This window comes from Anguilla anguilla, chromosome 17 (genome assembly GCF_013347855.1).
Source record: "Anguilla anguilla isolate fAngAng1 chromosome 17, fAngAng1.pri, whole genome shotgun sequence".
In the NCBI taxonomy this organism is placed as follows: Eukaryota; Metazoa; Chordata; class Actinopteri; order Anguilliformes; family Anguillidae; genus Anguilla; species Anguilla anguilla.
This window is the reverse complement of record NC_049217.1, coordinates 4808538-4831339: the sequence shown is the minus strand read 5'-3', so window position 1 is coordinate 4831339 and position 22802 is coordinate 4808538. Positions and strand designations below refer to the sequence as shown.

Below are 22802 nucleotides of genomic sequence, written 5' to 3'. Positions count from 1 at the left end.
TTCGTGAGCGAGGATAAATATTTTGCTATGGAGTAGAACTAGCTCGCGCGCGGCTGCTTGTTTTACTCGCGCAGTGAATATCTGCGCGCGTGGCTGCTTTTTTTACTCGCGCGGTGAATATCTGCTCGCCCTGATTTTTGGCATTAAATTGATGCCATAGATGTATCAGAATACGCAGAGTATTAAACCATGACCTTGGATTACATGAATCCGGGTAAATTACTGGGTACATTTTTTTTTTTTTTTTAAGTGTAGTCTGATGCTGTTTAGGTAAGCGTGTCTGCTATATGCTGTAATTTATGTTGTACTTGATTCTAATGAAGGTGTGTTTGTGTCCACAGCCTCTCACTCTCTGAAGTACATCTACACTGCTGTCACTGGGGATACTGACTCCCTAGACTTCACCATCATGGGTTTGGTGGATGATGAGCAGTTTGTGCACTATGACAGCAACATCAGGAGGATGATCTCCAAGACTGAGTGGATGGAAAAATCAGTGGACAAGCAGTACTGGGACAAACAGACTCAGAAAGCGCTCTATGCAGATCAGATCTTCAAAGACAATATTGGAATTGCAATGCAGCATTACAAGTCAACTCAAGGTAAGCACAGACACACACATTAAAATACACATATGGATACAAATCCCTGCTCACAGCTTAACGCTGTAGTCTCAGTGGGATCAGAGCTTAACGCTGTAGTCTCAGTGGGATCAGAGCTTAATGCTGTAGTCTCAGTGGGATCAGAGCTTAATGATGTAGTCTTAGTGGGATCAGAGCTTAACGCTGTAGTCTCAGTGGGATCAGAGCTTAACGCTGTAGTATCAGTGGGATCAGAGTTTAATGCTGTAGTCTCAGTGGGATCAGAGCTTAATGCTGTAGTATCAGTGGGATCAGAGCTTAATGCTGTAGTCTCAGTGGGATCAGAGCTTAATGCTGTAGTCTTAGTGGGATCAGAGCTTAACGCTGTAGTCTTAGTGGGATCAGAGCTTAATGCTGTAGTATCAGTGGGATCAGAGCTTAATTCTGTAGTCTCAGTGGGATCAGAGCTTAATGCTGTAGTCTCAGTGGGATCGGGGGGGTGGCGGGGATCTGTGCAGTGACAGTGTGTGTTTTTTCTCTCCAGGTCAACACCTTCTCGAGTGGACTGTTGGCTGTGAGTGGGATAATATGACCAGGACCACAAGAGGGATTGAACATTATGTATACGACTGGAAAAGGTTTTTTCCTGATGCCATAAAAAACTGGAATTTCATTCCACCTGCACAGCAGCTGTTTATCAGTGCAGTGAAATGGAATCCAGCTGAGCTTGAGAATTACAACCAGACCCAGACCTGCATTGAGTCACTGAAGAAGTACGTGAGCTACAGGAGGAGCACTCTGGAGAGGACAGGTACAGCAGCACTGAGAGCACAACTGTACTGCAGAACTCTCTCTCTCTCAATTTCAGTTCAATTATGTGTGCTTTACAGGCATTAAATGCATATTAACTATATATATTAACTATTTTATTTAATTTAGTTAACTGTAATTGTAACATTTACACGTTGAACAGGTAAAACCTTGTACCGTTTATCTGTGGAGCGGTACTTTAGCAGGGCGGCACGGTGGTGCAGTGGGTAGCACTGTTGTCTCACAGCAAGAAGGTTTTGGTTAAAATCAGTGTTGAGTTTGCATGTTTTCTGCGTGTCCGTGTGGGTTTCCTCCGGGTACTCCGGTTTCCTCCCACAGTCCAAAGACAAGCAGGTTAGGTTAATTGGAGAGTCCAAATTGCCCCTAGGTATGAGTATGAGTGTGCGAACTGTCCAGGGTGTATTCCTTCCTCTCACCCAAAGCATGCTGGGATAGGTACCAGCACCTCCCATGACCCTGACCAGGAATAAGCGGGTATAGATAATGGATGGATCGATAGATGGTTGGTACATTTGCTGGGAGCTTACTCACTGTCCCTCAGGTTGTTACAGGCTGAAACAAGTGGGGCTGTTCACCCTTCTCCTGGGCAGATTTGCAGCTTTTCTGGGAAGGAAATATATTTATGGATTTAGAAAATTTACTGAAATATGTTTTTTTGATTTCAGAATATTTCTCACAGTCTAGGAGGAAGTGCGTCTCTGTCTCCACCTCTCCTGTCTTACAGTGACCACATAAACGTTCTTCTTTGGGCAACCATGACTTTTTATGTCTACCTTTTTCAAGTGCTAAGGTGTGGTCACTGAGCCTTGTGGAGGAAAATCCCTTCTTAGGTTCGGTGGGTGAGTCGGTGATGCAAGAATAAAGACTAGAACTTATGATTTCTTCTAATAACCTTTTTATTCTCTTTAATCAATAATCTTTTTCATGTACGTAGGCCTACGGGAGGTCTCTAGTACGATAAAGATACATAGAGAGCTTCTTCCCATTATGTTTTTACATCCTTTTTATACAACCAGATCTCCTCCTACCCTGATGTATCTTCCCTTTAAAATAACCAATCCCAGCCTAGGTCAAACATATGTTTCATAAGTTAGTTTAACAATAACTATTATATAATCTTCCATTTTAATCAATGACAGATATTTCACTACACACACTTACAGATAAATGTATATGCATGACTTGAATAACAAGTATTTGTCCTCATGGTTAACAATTGTTCCATCTTCCAGTTCCAAAGTACATGCACTTTACATGCATTCACTACATGCTGTAATCCAACTGAAATATTGACTTATATACACACCACCATGTTCTAACAAACTATGTTTATATCATTACTGTTGCCGTGATTACTTTGATTTTCATTCATTCATTTTAATAGAATATAATCTATACATTTACTAGATATAGCAAATCAGTTCTTTCTAGATCAGTATCCTTTCTCTTCTCTTACAACTCAAAGGTCTTCTGCACAAGACTGTTTCCCACCAGAAGTTACTTACAAAATTCCACTCAAGTAAATGTTTACAATTTTCTCTCCTACAACTGGGGTTCAAAGATTCTCTAGGTAGTATGCATCAGAGTACAAGGAGACCACTGTCTTTCCTTAGTTACAAATAGACATAACACAGAATACCTATTGTTCTTCAGAGATCATCCCATAATCACATACATTTAAATATATTCTTGATCAGTACAATCTTTAATAAGAAGAAATGTAAAAACATTAAAAGAATGAAGAAAACCCATACTTCCACAGCCTGTACTTGGTCAGGATCTGTCTCTGCTTTGTATCTCTGACAGAGAAGAGATACTCTGTGTATTCTCTAGCCGCGTTTCCACCGCAGGAACTATACCCCGGAACTAGGAACCTTTTGAGGAACTCAGTGCGTTTCCACCGCAGGAACTAGGGTCTAAATTTAGTTCTGGGGGCTTTGTTTTACCCCCCAAAACGTTCCTGCTCGGGAGGTAGTACTTTCCGAAAGTACAGGAACCTTTTGGGTGGAGCTTGCAGCGCTGAACATTTCTGATTGGTCGAGTACTCGTAGCATTTGTGTTGTATTTATTTTCCGCCATTACCCGCCATGTTTGAAAATATGCAGCGGCAAACCAATTTATTTTCATAATAACTTCAAATCAAACTTGTATGTTATGCGGCGCAGTAGCCTACTTCTTGGTTATAACGTCTTGGAATTATAACGTGTGCTCTTCTGTTCTTTTCTTGCTTTAGTATTCGTTTTATGAAATGCTAAGCATTCGTGCTGGGACAGCATATTACGTAGGCTACCAAAACATTCAAACGGATTAATTCGGTTGCTGAATATTTTCTTCCGGATTTTCTTTGTTAGCCCATTGTAATTGACTCAAAACGTTTGATACAGTTATGTGAGGTATGCGGTAGTTCTGCATAATTAACATTGGTAATACAGTACAAGCAAACTGGAAATCACCTTCCGCACTTTTTATCCGGGTAAAATAACAGGTTAATTCTAGTAATCTTCCCTTTAGCTTTTTCAGACTGCCGTAATTTTACTGCCATTTTTCAATTCCACGAAAAGACCAGGAAGACTATGGACTCATTTATGGTGCATGGTTCGCATCTGGAGGGCACACTTCGCTGCTCGGCTAGCAGTAACTTCGAAGGAAAGCAAACGGTGGCTGTACCACTACTAATTTACATTTTCACGCAAGTCCGAGTTTTCGTTCTATTCTTGTCATTTTGCGATTAGCCTATATGGAACTGACGACGAGAAAGTAATAAAACAGCAAATTGTTAACAACGTGTGCATGTTTTCTGCTGTTAATGAATGTGTTTGAGAGGATATATGAAAATCAATAAATACAAAAGTAACCATATATAGTCATTGTTGGTAACCCGTTGTATATAAGTGGAATAAACCCCTCCGGGCTGTCCCGGTTATTAGAAAATAATGTAGGCTACTTCGGTGGTAGTATGGGGTTACAGAAGAAATCATATGACAGATGGACCGACGACAACGTCAGTGGGCTAATTTGCCTAATCTTCGCGGTACTTTAGACCCCGGTGGAAACGCAGACAACCATTGGCTGAAGGAACCTTTTAGTTCCTGGTAAAGTAGTTCCTGGGACTGAAAGTTCCGGGTAATTTTGGTGGAAACGCGGCTTATGTTTAGGGCCTGATAACAATTCAGTTTATTTTGTGATTTGGTACTGGTCATCCAGTGTTCCAAATATATGCTTTTGATTTGTTTCATAGTCTGGTTGACTCTCATTGGCAGCTGTGAAGCAATGCTGATCTGAAGCTGGTTTGTGTTCGTATTGGTTAGTTTAGATCAGTTCAGAACCAGCTGACTGAGAGGACACTTTGCTGGGCTGACCCCTTTGGTTTTAGATTTTTCTGAGGGCGAAGGCTGGGGGTGGGGGTGGGGGGCGTCGGGGGTCTGGCTGGCTCAGGACTGTAGCATAGCTGAGCTGCTGCTCCTGGTGGGCTCTGGGCCTGTGGATGGGGAGCCTGGGGGGGTTGGGCTGGTAATATGTCTCCCAAGTGTTTACACAGAGCTGTGTGCCAAGCTTTTGAGTGTTCTGTGTGGAAGATCAGGTTGTCTTCCTGTCTTCTGTGTGAGCATAATTACAGTACAGGGCTGTTTATCAGTATGGACAGTTTATACTATTTCCTGGCCTATTCTGTTGCCATGGTAACCAAAATTGTTATATTGAGGAACTCCAACTGTCACTTTCTTAAGCTCCTTGCTGGCTAATGTTTACAGTAGTAGGCGAGCTTGCTAACTTGTTTTTGAGTCTTTCGTTTTTTATGTTGTATTTCTGTTATTAATATATCTTAGAGGCCGACCATCTCTGTTCTGTGTTCGGTTTTGGTCTGACTTATTCTCCTTTCTTTGATTTACTGGTGTCCAGTCCAATTAGCTTTGCTTACAAATTAGCTTTACTTCATAATTTATTCTAATTTTGTTAAAAATTGTGTTCTATATGATTTTTTTTTTCAGTTTGTATACTAATTTTCCTGTTCTAAATATGGTCAGTGCTTCTGTCTTCAGCGTTCTGTTGTGAAATATGACTTTGTTTCATCAAGAATATAGTTAAAAGATGACATTTTTAAGAGCTGGTGGGAGCTGGTAAGATGGCGATTGTTAAGGGTTCTTTTTCCCCTTTTCTTCTTTCTGTCTTTTAGGCTGAGCACTAGAAGTGAACTAAAGGAGTGAACATTTAGATTTATCAAAATTGTTGATTAGTGCTGTTGTGTTTGTTTTTGGCTTTGCCAGTTTTATGGCGGTTTTATGGCGTTGTTAATCAGATTCTCCTTGAATGTTTCCTTGGACTTCCCTTAAATGCAATCCTGAGCAAGCCTTGCACATTACACAGTTCCCTTTGGATGCCCAAATAAGGTCTGGACAGGAACACCCTCCCCACCACCAAGAGACCCCCCCTACTACTCTCCTCCAGGGAGCATACCCCCCTCCCCTGCAGACACAGGGGAACCATTAAAAAGTAGTGACAGTAATAAGATACTTTCTATGATGGAACGTGACCTTATGCTTTAATCTGGCTCTTAGATACTTTTCTATGGAGGCCCAAGGTAGTGGTCTTTCTATAATCCAAACACTTATGTAGGCAATACATACTTCAGATAAACCTCCCTGTACCAACTTATAACAGCTCAGTGTGCCTGTCTGTGTAACATACAATATCCCCTGCATTTCAGATGATATTACTCACAGTCCACCACATTTATCATATAATTCTGTATTTTACATGCACATACATATAGTGCTTTCATCAGTCCATAATGTGGGTAATGGTCAACCAGGTTCCTGTCTGAACCAACGGTGCCTGTGGGTGCTTTTACGACATGAAAACAGACACTGTCCTGGTCATCTGTTTATCCTCGTTCCTGTCGACACAAGTGTTGGTGGGGTGAAAAGGTTGTGAGATTGTCCCACAGCAATCTCCAGATTGTGGGGAAATTGTCTTATCAGCTGTGTTTACAGGCTTCTGATTTTTACGACTCCACCAGAAGGCAGGCAAAGATCAAAATCCACGGATAGTTAGAATTTAACCTTACATAGCCAATCCAGAGACGAGTACCAAATTGGGGACAAATACTGATTTGTTGGTGTCTGTCGAGTTACCGTTAGAGGTTAATGATGGTGAAAAAAAGGGTCAAGATGCTCTTTCTGATATTTTAAGTATGTATAAACATGGTTCTCAGATAACTGAAGAGCAGCTTTACTCGTTGCAGGAGATGGAATTATTTTCTAGATGAGACTTTTAGGAAAAACAGCACCAGCTTGGTGATGATGAGTAGTTGACTTTAAATTTTAAATGGTCGTACAACGCTGATAAAATTTTGTTTATTGTGGCATAAAAAGGAAAAACGGGTGAGCTGCACTGACTGAGTATTGTAATTGAGGTTAACCCACTGCCCGTGTAAATTAGATTGAACAATCCCTCTATCTCCCACCCTCTGCCCTCCCTCTATTCCCCCCCTCCTCTCTCTCAGTTGCTCCTGAGGTGTCTCTGCTGCAGAAGGACTCCTCTCCTGTTGTTACCTGTCATGTGACCGGATTCTACCCCCGTGACCTCATGGTAACCTGGCAGAGAAACGGAGAGCACCTGGATGTGGATGTAGAGCTGGGGGAGACGGTGCCCAACGAGGACGGAACTTTCCAGACCACATCTAACCTGACAGTGAAGCCTGAGGACTGGAAGAGCCAGAATTACACCTGTACCGTACAGCACAAGAGCCTGAAACAGGACATCATTCTGCCTGTCAAAGAGGAGAACATCAAGAGTAACACGGATATCAAGAGTGAGTGAGCGAGTGTCCATCCCACGATTCAGGAATAGATGTAGAAATAATTTGTGCAGAAAATGTTTTTAGAAAGAGCCCCCCCCCCCCCTACACACACACACACACATGCCCACCCACCCCACCTCTAGGGACCCCTGGACCTGCTATATACGTCCTTACCCCCACCCCTGCTGACGCCACAAACAGGACGAACACACAGAGAGGTTTAGCCCGAACACACTGCGCTTCTCTCTGTAGGACCTCTGGCTCTTACTACACTGTGTACTGTGAGCTGTATAATCACTACACTGTCCACTGATTAGCACAAATAGTCAGGGATGGTTTAGACACAAGTTCATTATAGAAGATGTGAAATATGTAATGTATTAATCAAGAATTGTGTGTTTGTTGAATGTGTTTATGTGTGTGTGCATGTGTGTGTATGTGTGTATGCGTGTACATGCATGTGTGTGTGCGCGCATGTGTTTATGTGTGTGTGTATGTATGTATGTGTGTACATGCATGTGTGTGTGTTTGTGTGTGTATGTGTGTATGCGTGTACATGCATGTACATGCATGTGTGTGTGTGTGTGTGTGTGTGTTTAATATGATTCCCCCTGACTGCAGCACGTAGCTTCATGGGCGTCATCATCGGCTGTGTGGTGGGCGCTGTCATCCTCATCCTCGCCCTCGCCGCCATCGGTGTCGTCATGTGGAGGAGGAGAAGCTCAGGTGAGAGTCACTGCCACACAGAGATACTGACACAGTGAGACTGAGTTACAGACACAGACCCACTGACACACCTTAACTCTGAGAGACACCAGCACAGTCACATAATAAAGCTGGCACACTAATACATTTCACAGAGTTTAATAGTTTCACAGTTACAGTCAGACATGCTGTGTGTATGATTCTAACTCTGTGTCTCTGTTCCAGGCTACGGGAAGATCCGAAGTGAGTATATTTACTCCTATTCTTTACTCAATGCTTATGAATGTCATTATAATCAAGTGTAAATGCTCAAGATTCAGATTGTAATTACTCCTGATTACACGTCTTGATGCGTGTTGCAGTGTTGTCCCTTGTGTGTGTGTGTGTGTGTGTGTGTGTGTAACGTGTGTGTGTGCGTGTGTGTGTGTAGCGTGTGTGTTTTGGCTGAATGTTTGGATCTTAATCAGGTCTGGAATAGTAGGATAGTTTTTAATTGGCTGAAATGAATGTTACTGAGGTAACTTGTACCTTAATTAAACTCTGGACATGTATAGAATAACTGAGTGACTCATAGTGAGTTGTTTGGTTGTAGAATGAGATTAATGTAAAATGTGCGAGTGTGTGATATGAGTCTGAGTGTGTGATATGAGCTGAGTGTGTGATATGAGCTGCGTGTGTGATATGAGCCTGAGTGTGTGATATGAGCCTGAGTGTGTGATATGAGTCTGAGTGTGTGATATGAGCTGCGTGTGTGATATGAGTCTGAGTGTGTGATATGAGCTGAGTGTGTGATATGAGTCTGAAGCCGCGTTTCCACCGCAGGAACTATACCCCGGAACTAGGAACCTTTTGAGGAACTCAGTGCGTTTCCACCGCAGGAACTAGGGTCTAAATTTAGTTCTGGGGGCTTTGTTTTACCCCCCAAAACGTTCCTGCTCGGGGGGTAGTACTTTCCGAAAGTACAGGAACCTTTTGGGTGGAGCTTGCAGCGCTGAACATTTCTGATTGGTCGAGTACTCGTAGCATTTGTGTTGTATTTATTTTCCGCCATTACCCGCCATGTTTGAAAATATGCAGCGGCAAACCAATTTATTTTCATAATAACTTCAAATCAAACTTGTATGTTATGCGGCGCAGTAGCCTACTTCTTGGTTATAACGTCTTGGAATTATAACGTGTGCTCTTCTGTTCTTTTCTTGCTTTAGTATTCGTTTTATGAAATGCTAAGCATTCGTGCTGGGACAGCATATTACGTAGGCTACCAAAACATTCAAACGGATTAATTCGGTTGCTGAATATTTTCTTCCGGATTTTCTTTGTTAGCCCGTTGTAATTGACTCAAAACGTTTGATACAGTTATGTGAGGTATGCGGTAGTTCTGCATAATTAACATTGGTGATACAGTACAAGCAAACTGGAAATCACCTTCCGCACTTTTTATCCGGGTAAAATAACAGGTTAATTTTAGTAATCTTACCTTTAGCTTTTTCAGACTGCCGTAATTTTACTCAATTTTACTGCCATTTTTCAATTCCACGAAAAGACCAGGAAGACTATGGACTCATTTATGGTGCATGGTTCGCATCTGGAGGGCACACTTCGCTGCTCGGCTAGCAGTAACTTCGAAGGAAAGCAAACGGTGGCTGTACCACTACTAATTTACATTTTCACGCAAGTCCGAGTTTTCGTTCTATTCTTGTCATTTTGCAATTAGCCTATATGGAATTGACGACGAGAAAGTAATAAAACAGCAAATTGTTTACAACGTGTGCATGTTTTCTGCTGTTAATGAATGTGAGAGGATATATGAAAATCAATAAATACAAAAGTAACCATATATAGTCATTGTTGGTAACCCGTTGTATATAAGTGGAATAAACCCCTCCGGGCTGTCCCGGTTATTAGAAAATAATGTAGGCTACTTCGGTGGTAGTATGGGGTTACAGAAGAAATCATATGACAGATGGACCGACGACAACGTCAGTGGGCTAATTTGCCTAATCTTCGCGGTACTTTAGACCCCGGTGGAAACGCAGACAACCATTGGCTGAAGGAACCTTTTAGTTCCTGGTAAAGTAGTTCCTGGGACTGAAAGTTCCGGGTAATTTTGGTGGAAACGCGGCTTGAGTGTGTGATATGTGCCACACTGTGCTCTGCTGAACTGGGGTTCTGACTGAGCTTCTCATTGCAGCCACTGACAGTGATTCAGGGAACTCCAACAAACCTGCAGCCACTGACACTAACCAACCTGCAGCCACTGACACTGGTTCAGTGAATTCCAACAAACCTGCAGCCACTGACACTAACCAACCTGCAGCCACTGACACTGGTTCAGTGAATTCCAACCGACCTGCAGCCACTGACACTAACCAACCTGCAGCCACTGCTGACACTGGTTCAGTGAACTCCAACCGACCTGCAGCCACTGACACTAACCAACCTGCAGCCACTGACACTTGTTCAGTGAACTCCAACCGACCTGCGGCCACTGACACTAACCAACCTGCAGCCACTGACACTGGTTCTGTGAACTCCAACCAACCTGTAGCCACTGACACTAAATCAGTAATCTCTAACCAACCTGCAGCCACTGACACTGATTCAGTGAACTCCAACCAACCTGCAACCACTGACACTGATTCAGTGAACTCCAACCAACCTGCAGCCACTGACACTGGTTCGGGGAACTCCAACAAACCTTCAGCCACTGACACTGATTCAGGGAACTCCAACAAACTTGCAGCCACTGACACTAACCAACCTGCAGCCACTGACACTGGTTCAGTGAACTCCAACCGACCTGCGGCCACTGACACTAACCAACCTGCAGCCACTGACACTGGTTCTGTGAACTCCAACCAACCTGCAGCCACTGACACTGATTCAGTGAACTCCAACCAACCTGCAGCCACTGACACTGATTCAGGGAACTCCAACAAGCTTGCAGCCACTGACACTAACCAACCTGCAGCCACTGACACTGGTTCAGTGAACTCCAACCGACCTGCAGCCACTGACACTGATTCAGTGAACTCCAACCAACCTGCAGCCACTGACACTGATTCAGTGAACTCCAACCAACCTGCAGCCACTGACACTGATTCAGGGAACTCCAACAAACCTGCAGCCACTGACACTAACCAACTTGCAGCCACTGACACTGGTTCAGTGAACTCCAACCGACCTGCAGCCACTGACACTGGTTCTGTGAACTCCAAACAACCTGCAGCCACTGACACTAACCAACCTGCAGCCACTGACACTGGTTCAGTGAACTCCAACCGACCTGCGGCCACTGACACTGATTCAGTGAACTCCAACCAACCTGCAGCCACTGACACTGATTCAGGGAACTCCAACAAACTTGCAGCCACTGACACTAACCAACCTGCAGCCACTGACACTGGTTCAGTGAACTCCAACCGACCTGCGGCCACTGACACTAACCAACCTGCAGCCACTGACACTGGTTCTGTGAACTCCAACCAACCTGCAGCCACTGACACTGATTCAGTGAACTCCAACCAACTTGCAGCCACTGACACTGATTCAGGGAACTCCAACAAGCTTGCAGCCACTGACACTAACCAACCTGCAGCCACTGACACTGGTTCAGTGAACTCCAACCGACCTGCAGCCACTGACACTGATTCAGTGAACTCCAACCAACCTGCAGCCACTGACACTGATTCAGTGAACTCCAACCAACCTGCAGCCACTGACACTGATTCAGGGAACTCCAACAAACCTGCAGCCACTGACACTAACCAACTTGCAGCCACTGACACTGGTTCAGTGAACTCCAACCGACCTGCAGCCACTGACACTGGTTCTGTGAACTCCAAACAACCTGCAGCCACTGACACTAAATCAGTAATCTCCAACCAACCTGCAGCCACTGACACTAAATCAGTAATCTCTTATGATAGGTTCCCTGTGTAGGAGAATTGTGAGACTCCCCATGAGTGTGATGACGTCACATGTTAAAGTTAAGGTATTCCCATCAATGTTGATCAGACTGTTTCCTCCAAACTCTCGATGCTGCATGATAAAAATATATCACGTGTATAACTATATACTAATATAATCAATATGTAATCCAATAACTCTACATCAGTAGTTGCAGCAAAGCTTATGGTAACGCAAGAAACCACAGTATCCACCGTAGAAAAAAGGCAAACGCAGAAGGCTTAAAAAAAACCATACTTACTCAGCAGAAAATTAGTGCCAAATAGACATGCTAGAAAACTAATACTTTACAGTGACCCCTGTGTAACCTGAATACAGTAGAAAGGTACAGGAGGCTATAACTCTGTGAACTTGTAGGCGTAATGAAAAACTACAGAAAGCAATGACGTGTATGCATAGTGGAAAAGTACAAAGTAAGGGAAAATTGGAAAAATACAGACAGCAATGACGTGTATGCATAGTGAGAAAGTACAGAGTAAGGGAAAATTGGGGTAACTGTCCACTATGATAAGATTACCATAGAACCGAAAACCATTGATACGATAAGATCATCATAGAACCGAAAATCATTGTGGTGCCAAGAAAGTCAGGTTGACCCACGAGCAGGAAACTGAAAATCCTTACACGGCCAAAAAAGATCCTTACTGTGCCAGAAAAGACCAGATGGCTAGTATTTTTAGAAATGTGTTAAAGGGGGGTTGTGGGCACAATTTGTGTATAAAATGTATGCAAAACTGACAATCGAGGTTCAATTCCCCTGAATTGATCCGGCTTTGTGCACCTGTACAATAAAGTCTAAACTTTCTGAAGAGCTTGCTGCTGTTGTGTCTTTTCCCTCGTGAAATTGTTTTCTACAGATTGGCGTGGAAGTCTGTCGGTTCCTAGACACGACACCTGTTTTAGTTACAGGTTTCATGTAACTATGTAGCACCATGTATATATATTAGACTGTATGTAGTGTATTAAGTTTCCTTTTCATACCATACTGTGTCTGTAGTTTGCATGCCTCTATGTCTAGCACCTCTGTAGTGTGTCTCCGTATAACACCTCTAGTGTCTGCGGCAAGGATGTCACATTCCTATGCTAAATGGCTGCGGGGGTTCCCAGGAAGGGACAAGACCATTTGTCTCCGGCCCGCCACTTAACTCAACCTTTTGATATGTATGACTGCAAACTGTATATCCAGACACCACACAGCGTGATCGGCAGAGATTCTCTCAGCGCAGCGCCCGAGTGTGCTGGGTCTGTCTCTCCCTTGCACATTGAATTAAACATCAAATCCTCTGAGGAAACTTTGTCAGCGTGTTCTTCATCGCCCTGCATTTGACTCCACGAATAAGGGCAAAATATCCTAACACTTACCAACCTGCAGGCACTGACGCTGATTCAGTGAACTCCAACCAACCTGCAGCCACTGACACTGATTCAGTGACCTCCAACCAACCTGCAGCCACTGACACTGATTCAGGGAACTCCAAACAACCTGCAACCACTGACACTAAATCAGTAATCTCCAACCAACCTGCAGCCACTGACACTAAATCAGTAATCTCTTACCAACCTGCAGCCACTGACACTGATTCAGTGAACTCCAACCAACCTGCAGCCACTGACACTGATTCAGTGAACTCCAACCAACCTGCACCCATTGACACTGATTCAGTGAACTCCAACCAACCTGCAGCCACTGACACTGGTTCAGTGAACTCCAACCAACCTGCAGCCACTGACACTGATTCAGTGAACTCCAACCAACCTGCAGCCACTGTCACTGATTCAGTGAACTCCAACCAACCTGTAGCCACTGACACTGGTTCAGTGAACTCCAACCGACCTGCAGCCATTGACACTAAATCAGTAATCTCTAACCAACCTGCAGCCACTGACACTGATTCAGTGATCTCCAATCAACCTGCAGCCACTGACACTAAATCAGTAATCTCTAACCAACCTGCAACCACTGACACTGGTTCTGTGAACTCCAACCAACTTGCAGCCACTGACACTAAATCAGTAATCTCTAACCAACCTGCAGCCACTGACACTGATTCATTGAACTCCAACCAACCTGCAGCCACTGACACTGATTCAGCGAACTTCAACCAACCTGCAGGCACTGACACTGATTCAGTGAACTCCAACCAACCTGCAGCCACTGACACTGATTCAGTGACCTCCAACCAACCTGCAGCCACTGACACTGATTCAGGGAACTCCAAACAACCTGCAACCACTGACACTAAATCAGTAATCTCCAACCAACCTGCAGCCACTGACACTAAATCAGTAATCTCTAACCAACCTGCAGCCACTGACACTGATTCATTGAACTGCAACCAACCTGCAGCCACTGACACTGATTCAGTGAACTCCAACCAACCTGTAGCCGCTGACACTGGTTCAGTGAACTCCAACGGACCTGCAGCCACTGACACTGATTCAGTGAACTCCAATCGACCTGCAGCCACTGACACTGGTTCAGTGAACTCCAACCAATCTGCAGCCACTGACACTAAATCAGTAAGAACCCATAAAGTCCGCCATGATGGATTTTCCTGCAGATTGAAAATTTGGCAAAACCTATAAAAAGTTTCTTCTAAAGAACCGTAAGTCTGATTGGTCCGAAATTGGCCATGCACGTGTATGGTGCATGTCTCCCTATAGGGTGTTAACAGCTAAGAGATCCATTCCAAAATGGCGGAGAATCTGGTATTTTACAAAAACAAAATTTGGCCACAAATTTCAAGTGCTTATAACTTTTTTACAACAATAATCTAGGGACTTGAAACGGACTGGGCATGAAGAGGGCACTACCATGTTGTACCATGTCGAAGCAGTTGTAGATATCTCAAAAAACAAGGAAATTACAGGCATTTGAAATTTTGGCGTGAAGCTAATGCTAATGCTAATATAATGCAAATTTCAAGTGCTTATAACTTTTTAAAACAATAATATAGGGACTTGAAACGGACTGGGCATGAAGAGGATCCTACCATGTTGTACAATGTTGGCGCATTTGCAGATATTTCAAAACACAAGGAAATTACAGGCATTTAAAATTGTCATCTTCTCATGAACGCTTTACCTGATTCCGTCACCATCGCACATGTGTACTCTTGGATATTCTCTCCATCAAAGGTGATAAGGAAAAGTCGTTTCGTTAAAAATTGCTTGATTTGTGGCGTGACAAAGTTAGCACGTCATGCTAATGCACATTCATATTTTGAAGTAATGTTTCTCATGAACCGGAAGTTGGATCGTTGGATGTAGATTGTCCAAAATCCTGAAATCTATGCCACTTGCACTCTTTTCTCCTTCGCCTAGTATTTACCCGGCTTGGACGTGTTCGTAGGGCCCCGCATTGCTGCTTGCAGCTATATTTTTCTTTATTTTTCCTTTTGTTAGGTAGTTTTTATTTTCTAGTATTTTTATTTTTTGTTCACTGTTCATATTTTGCACTGCATTGTGGGAACGGGTGCTGTAAAAAAAAACAAAAAACTTCACGGGGTACTTTGACCTTACTGCTGCTTCACCATGTATTGTTAGCCTCTGCCTGTACTGCAAATGTAAAGCAAATGTGTTAGCCTGGGTACGTTTGGGTGGAAACGCGGCTATACCACACCTCAGATGGTAACCCCCCAGTTCCTGCCCTGTCTTCTCCAGGTTATGCTGGCCGAGCACTTTGAAGCTTCCTATGGCTGAGAACGGCCAAATGGTGAATTACATGTCTGATAATGTGTTATTTTTATATGTTTATATTTGTCAAATGTCTAGCGTGTAAATGCCTCTGTTTAAATGTTTTTTTGGTTGAATGGACTGTGATTATGCACATACATTTGAGAATACAAATATCACAGCTATGCATTGACCGTTTGCATTTGCCTGTCCTGCAAATGTAAAGAGAATGTGTTAGCCTTACATTCTGTAGTTTTTATTTCATTAAAAGATCATGGCATCCAGTGGTTCATAATGAAGATGGGAAACTATTTTTTAAATTGGGAATTTATTTTTTCTGTTTATAATTGACTTCAGTGTCCCTCATGTAGGGGTGATGGTGGAGCTCATTCAGTTTGTATACAGTTACAAATACAAATAGTGGCATTTCCCTTCACCCCTATTCCATATGTATGAAGACGCTGATAAAGAATAAAATAAAAATGAAATTGGGCAGTGTCTTGTGTCTTTCTTGCTTCTTGAGGAACAGTGATGAGGTCCATCAGTCCAGCAGGTGTGTGCAATTCAATGTAATGACCACAGGTGGTTCCTCCATACGCAGTTATTGTAATTACTGAAGATTAATCAACAAGATTAAACACAAGCTCACTCTTATGCTCTGAAGAACTTACCAGTGGGCATTAAATTGTATTTGGGGTTGCTTGCTAGTGCTGTATTCAGTTAGCAAAACACTGGAATCAGCAGTCCTTTCACATATTCAGAATTATGTGTATAACCATCAAAAAGGCATGAACTTAATGACTATCACCAAAGCAAACAATGAGCATTTTTCAAAGTACAGCACTGAAATCAAAACAAACAAAAACCCCAGCTCTGTTACCTGTGTTATATGTGTACATTCATATGAGATTACACACTTTTTAAATTAAGAAATGCCTTTTGTTTTAATAAAGGATTACAACAGTTTTTCCATCCAGTGAACTTGGAATTCACACTTGGGGGAAATGCCACTGAACTCGGCCTTCTGCTCAATCTTTGCCCAAATGCATGTGCTGCTCTCATAAATTGTGTCACCAGGGTTAGGGTTAGGGTAAACCCAGTTTCTATTCTGTATAATTTAATTTATTTATTTTTGAATGTTTGATTAAAGAAAATCTTTTGCCTCATTTTATTAAGCCTATTAAAAATGTAACGTGTCTCACTGCTGCATAATTTCCTGAGGAATTATGATTTTTTGGTATACAACTACATCTGGGATTTAAGTGCCAAGTTATAACAACGATTGACCACATTCAGACTTTTAATCTGCTTTTCAACTACAAGGAGGCGTACATTCAATAATACTCGGAGACTTTGGTAAGATTAAAATGAGTTTAATCAAAAATATCCTCATTATACAGGAAGACTGAAATTATCATAAACTCATTAATCATTAAAAGTTACCAGTTGTATTACATGAGAAATATAGAGGAATATTTTGGACAAAATTAAATAAATACATTAGGGCTAAGTTAACGTGATAACGCGTTAACGCAAATTCGTTTTAACGCCGCTCATTTTTTTAACGCACGTTAACACACATTCTGCTATGATGAATGTTTGTAAGGTGGCTCTGAAGTGCAAAACACAAAAACAAAAAGAAAACGCAAAAACAAAAAGGAGTGGCCCTGAGGTGCAGATGCAACATACAAAAACAAAAAGGAGTGGCCCTGAGGTGCAGATGCAACATACAAAAACAAAAATGTGCAGCCCTGAAGTGCAAAACACAAATACAAAAAGAAAATGCAAAAAGGAGCAGCCCTGAGGTGCAAAACACAAACATACAAAAACTAGCAGCCCTGAGGTGCAGATGCAACATACAAAACAAAAACTAGTAGCCCCGAAGTGCAAAACAGAAACATACAACAACAAGCAGCCCTGAGGTGCAGATGCAACATACAAAAACAAAAACTAGTAGCCCCGAAGTGCACTGTTGCACTTCGGGGCTACTAGTTTTTGTTTTTGTATGTACTAGTTTTTATTTTTGCATGTTACATCTGCACCACAGGACTGCTAGTTTTTGTTTGTTTGTGTTTTGCACCTCAGGGCTGCTCCTTTTTGCATTTTCTTTTTGTATTTGTATTTTGCACTTCAGGGCTGTCCCCGAATGTGAACATGGAGGTGGAGCCCCTGGGCTTAGCACTGTTCTGCTCCTCTAAGTTCATTGTTTTCCATTCCACAGTAAAACCTTCAGCATTAACTGAACTCTTTTAAAAATAAATTTAGCATCCAACGTGGGGCTGAACATGTCTAATTCCCGCCCAAATCTGGAATGTTCCACTTATCTGCAAGCGCAGTCGTGTTTACGTGGGAACCTCTGGAGAGTGTCGAGTCTGCGTTTCTCCTCCAAAACACTTGGTGTCGCCACCTGCTTTTTTTTACACCACAGACTACAGCTAAGCTTGCACTGAGCATGATTGGAGGAGACCTTACATGGGCAGCCAATCGACCAGTGGGGGTCGCTGAAGAGCAATGAAACGCATTTCCTGGGCAATACAATCGGCCATTGCACATCGCCCAATGGAGCTATCAGCCACAGACAGTACTGGCCCAGTCCAGATTCAATCCCAGACCATGAGGCTCATCCATGCACCACAGTGTGGGGCTTTAACAGAATGAACTACCCAGCAGCCCCTTAATAAACTACTCTTTCAAACGATAAACCTTGAGTTGACAGGGGATACTGAATGCAGGTTCAACCTACGTTTGGCCAGTTCACACCACACTATGGTCATGGGTAAGTACTAGGTCCTCGCTGTTCACACAAGACCTGGGTCTGCAAATGTATTTCTGTAGTAGTTTGGTTTCTTCCTGCTAATACAGCTATGTAGCCAGTTAGCTAACGGAGATAATATAGTTTGCCATTATGCTGGCTAAACTCACTATGCTAACTCCTGAACCAATAGCCCAGTGATGTGCTCCAAATGCTACGAATGTTTTGTGAAAACTGTCACAAATAATTTTAAGTAACATATTTATTTGTTGTTTAATATACACTATTACATATTTGCCTTTTACAACTAAGCAATCCTCTTCTTGCACAAATATAGCTGTGAATCTAGCTAGCAAAAATTAAGATCATTCCTGAGGACTTTTGTTCTAATATGCATGGCCAAAAGTATGTGGACATCTGACGTCCAACATCTCATCCAGCATTACGGGCATTAATATTGAGTTGGTTCACACTTTTCTGCTATAACAACCTCGACTCTTCTGGAAAGGCTTTCCACTATATTTTGGAACATGGCTGTGGGGATTCGCTTCCATTCAGCCACAAGAGCATTAGTGAGGACGGGCACTGATTGGGCGATTGGGCACTGATTGGGCAATTGGGCCTGAATCACAGTTGGCTTTCCAATTGATCCCAAAGGTGTTGGATGGGGTTGAGGTCAGGGTTCTCTGCGGGCCCGTCAAGTTCTTCCGCACTGTTCTAAAAAAAAAAAAAAAAAAAAAAAAAAAACATTTCTACATTGACCTCCCTGCATGGCATGGCATTGTCTAGCTGAAATAGAAAAGGACCTTCCCCAAACTGTTGGGGAAGCACAGAATCGTCTACAATGTGATTGCATGTGGAACCATTAAGATTTGCCTTCACTGGAGCTAAGGGGCCTAGCCTAAACCATGAACAACAGCCCCAGACATGTTTGGTCATATAGTGTACCTTTACATGAATATGGTTTTCATAATTTGTATAAAAGCTTCGGGAACATTGTTTTCTACACGAGGGCAACTGAAACACATAGAGCACCGAGGATATTTGGGCCAGTAAAACACATGACAAGACTGAGGGTTGGTCAGCTATCCGTGCTGAACAGAGTAACCCGCATCCCCCCTTTCATACCGAAGTTGAGACATGCCCAACCCACGTAAATCCCAGGCTGTGAGCAGGGCTCCTGGACCCGAGTTGGATAATGCGGGTTGACCCTTTCACCGCAAAAACAGCAAACATGAGTTTTACCTGAGTCTTTGCTTCAGTGTGGAAGGGGTATAACAGACTTTATGTGAGCCCAGCAGGAGCCACATGAACTCTATTTAACACTCAACATCTTACTATAAATTTGCTGTCGTATTGATTGCAGCAGAGATTTTATCTGACTCAACATAGTAAGTGCTAATTGAAGAAGTTCATCTAAGTGTGAACGTAGAAAGTGGTGATGGGAGAGAGGTTTATTTTACTGTCAAGACAGAAAGAGCTGATTGGAGGAGAGATTTACCTTACTGTGAAGATAGAAAGTACTGATTGGAAGAGAGGCTTATCTTACCGTGAACACAGGACGTCTTGATTGGAGGAGAGGTTGTCCTATAATTCTCACTAATGACAGCTAGGAGTCAGCAGATTCCTGACACACAGTTAGTAGAAACTAATGTAGTGGTAACCCATGGAACCCTGGTGGAATTAAACCTACCTTATCTGACAACAGGGTGGGCCAATTACATCCTGCCAGCGCTGATTCCAGGCCGTAGTCAGCCAATGACACAACCAGGGCTCAAATCTGCAGTGACTCACAAGGCCCAGCCTGTATTGGGTATAAGCTGAGTGGCTGGGGATCTGTGTGAGGTGCAGGTGCTGCATCACCTGACAGAGCAGAGCGCTGTGAACGCACGGCTTTAATATCCCTGAGAAGGGGGCTGCAGCTGGGCTGGCCAGAGCCGGCCACTTTGCTCCGTAAAATGATGGGCACAGGTCTCCATAGCAACCCACTGAGAGGCCTGGACAGCAGCCGAACAGAGAGATGACCACTGGGGGGTGAGGGAGGGTGTCACCACACGCACGCGCACACACACACACAAACACACACACACTTGTTCAATTAATGTCTCATCCAAATGTCCATATCTCATCCACATAGCTGTTTACATTACATTACATTACAGGCATTTAGCAGACGCTCTTATCCAGAGCGACTTACACAACTTTTACATAGCATTTTAGGTTGTATCCATTTATACAGCTGAATATATACTGAAGCAATTCAGGTTAAGTACCTTGCTCAAGGGTACAATGTCAGTGTCCTACCCAGGAATCGAACCAACAAGCCCAGTTCCTTACCCACTGTGCTACACAGCCGCCCCATGCCTGTTTAATAGCCCATACCTTCACCTAAGCCCTGTCATTAGATTATCTTCATCCCCTTAAGAAAACCTGAAATCTATCGGGGTTGTGATGTGCCTATAATATCACACTGTTAAAACTAGTCCTCCACTTGATGCACTAAGCAAATGCCCTACAAATTTACAATATGAAATTTTGTCACTTGCAAACACTTTTGTCACTTGCAAACACATATTTTGCAGGGACTCACAACAGTGCACATCATATGGAGAACAACACAGCACTAGCGGCACAGATAGGCCACGTTATGAAAAAAGTGCGGCAGGGGAAGCGAATGCCTCACCTGTGACACAGAGGGAGAACAGACCCTGCACTGCGCCACAGCCAACAATCGCTCTGCTAATCAGTCTACAATACAGCTTAAACGAAATGTTCACCTCAAAAGAAGTGAATTAGGCGACACTCTGTGATATTCTATCCCGCTTTAGCCTTATCATTTCTCACATGGATCTCGCATCGCCCCTCCTTTAGTCTCCTTCTATGGAGAGTAATTAAAATGTTGTTAACATGTGAATGCGATTTGGGCGGACTTCCTGCTGAGCGAAATCCACATAGTAATGAGTAAAGTTTAGCGAAGCATACATGATCTAATTAATCAAATTTGGAACATTTAAAACAATTTATATTATTTGCCAATGGGCGCATTGGAAAGTCGCGATTCTAAGGTTTCTGTCAATGTTTTTGTTGCGTCTGTATGATAACAGCACGTGAAGTTAATCATCCAAATAGAAACTAAAGTTAATTTCATCTTGTCGAGCTCTGCCGGCGGAGCTCTCGACCCCAGAGGGTTAATAACATGTTACAGCGATGTGTCAGTCTCGCATGTATGGGTTCCACAACATGCTGTTCCAGATGTTATGCTGCCACCTAGAGGATTTACCAAATCAGGACAGTTCAATGTATTTAAATAAATGGCATACATCTTTATTCCAATATAAAAGTGTAAAAATACACAAAAAAACACAATAAAAAACACCAATGTCAGTATTACAAAACACTAACATGAATAAACACAAATAAGCCATCTAGGCCAATGTCAGTTGATTAAACAAACGAAACACAAAATTAAAATGTTATTTTGGTCACACTTTAAGAAGCTCTCTATACTGTCATAAAAATAAGCATAACTAACAAACATTTTTAAAATGTTCACTCTGATCTAGACTTGTAGCATTACAGTGAACAAAAACAAATGGCATAAGTTGTGATATTACATTGACCTTGTGACCTTGTGTAAAAGAACTGCGAACAATGTTCCTTTATTTTTGCGTTTTTTTTTTTTTTTGAAATGGTACTGATTGTTGTAGTGAAATGTATTATTATGTAGTAAAGTTATCATTGTGAAGTTATGAAGTCTTGTATATAGCAATTGCACTGGTAAAAATCGGCAGAACCTCAGAATGTGTTTTCCTGGAGTAATTAAAAGGAATTTAACAGTGAATTCATAGTGAATTTGCCTCCATTACTGTCAGGTGTCTTTGGTGCCAAACTGACTTTCATCTTTCATAGCTGGACATATCCATAACTTACCTGCTAAGTACAATCATAAATTACCATAACTGCCAAAATCCATTAAAGTGAAAAATATCTTCCTGCACACAGTATCATTTTTATTATGTGATTGTCCCAATAATATCTGACGTTAAAGTACTATTAGAGCATAAAACTGTCTCTGGTGCAGAAAGGTCATGATTCTTATACAGCCCTGAGAAAAATGTACAAGGAAGGCCAGCATGATGAGCCTAACAAAGATTAAACTGAAATGTACAGTCTTTCTCAAGTGACCATTTGCACACACATAAATAACTCGTATAATAATATTATTTGTGTATTGCACTGAGTTACTTCATTTAAAGCTGATATAAAATAGTGCATATCCTTCGTTTGAGACGATACCAAACTTTGGCCCCGTATAACGGAAAGTGAACGGATGGGATGAGATGTCCAGGACGGTTACGGTTGTTCCAAGGCTTCGGTCAGGTTCTGAATCTTCTCCACCAGGAAGAAGCAGAGAGTTCCCACAAATCCTAGCAGCACCATGAGCAGCAGCTGCCACGAGAGGAGCAGGTATCCACTGTAGGAGAAGGCCAGG

The 22802-nt window shown here is 42.6% G+C and overlaps 1 protein-coding gene and 1 long non-coding RNA gene across 11 annotated transcripts in view; one reads left to right on the top strand and one right to left on the bottom strand.

Annotated features, from left to right (window-relative positions):
* The window catches only part of LOC118217078 (H-2 class I histocompatibility antigen, Q8 alpha chain-like), a gene marked incomplete at its 3' end in the record, with an annotated part of 54070 nt that overhangs the window by 20467 nt on the left and 10801 nt on the right, over window positions 1-22802 (top strand). Inside the window, exons 2-4 of the mRNA XM_035398875.1 lie at window positions 342-602; window positions 1126-1392; window positions 6913-7203. Of these exons, the coding sequence (XP_035254766.1) occupies window positions 342-602; window positions 1126-1392; window positions 6913-7203 (819 nt within the window). The remainder of the gene's footprint in view (window positions 1-341; window positions 603-1125; window positions 1393-6912; window positions 7204-22802) is intronic.
* On the bottom strand, window positions 10447-14102 carry LOC118216220. Of its 10 annotated transcripts, none has more exons than XR_004762983.1 (6): window positions 14069-14102; window positions 11240-11341; window positions 11138-11200; window positions 10997-11035; window positions 10652-10714; window positions 10447-10612 (listed from the first exon to the last, which is right to left on the bottom strand). It is a non-coding gene; the product is annotated as an uncharacterized LOC118216220 (long non-coding RNA). The 10 variants fall into 10 exon arrangements; XR_004762978.1 differs by lacking the exon at window positions 14069-14102 and adding an exon at window positions 11726-11775; XR_004762974.1 differs by lacking the exon at window positions 14069-14102 and adding an exon at window positions 11624-11675.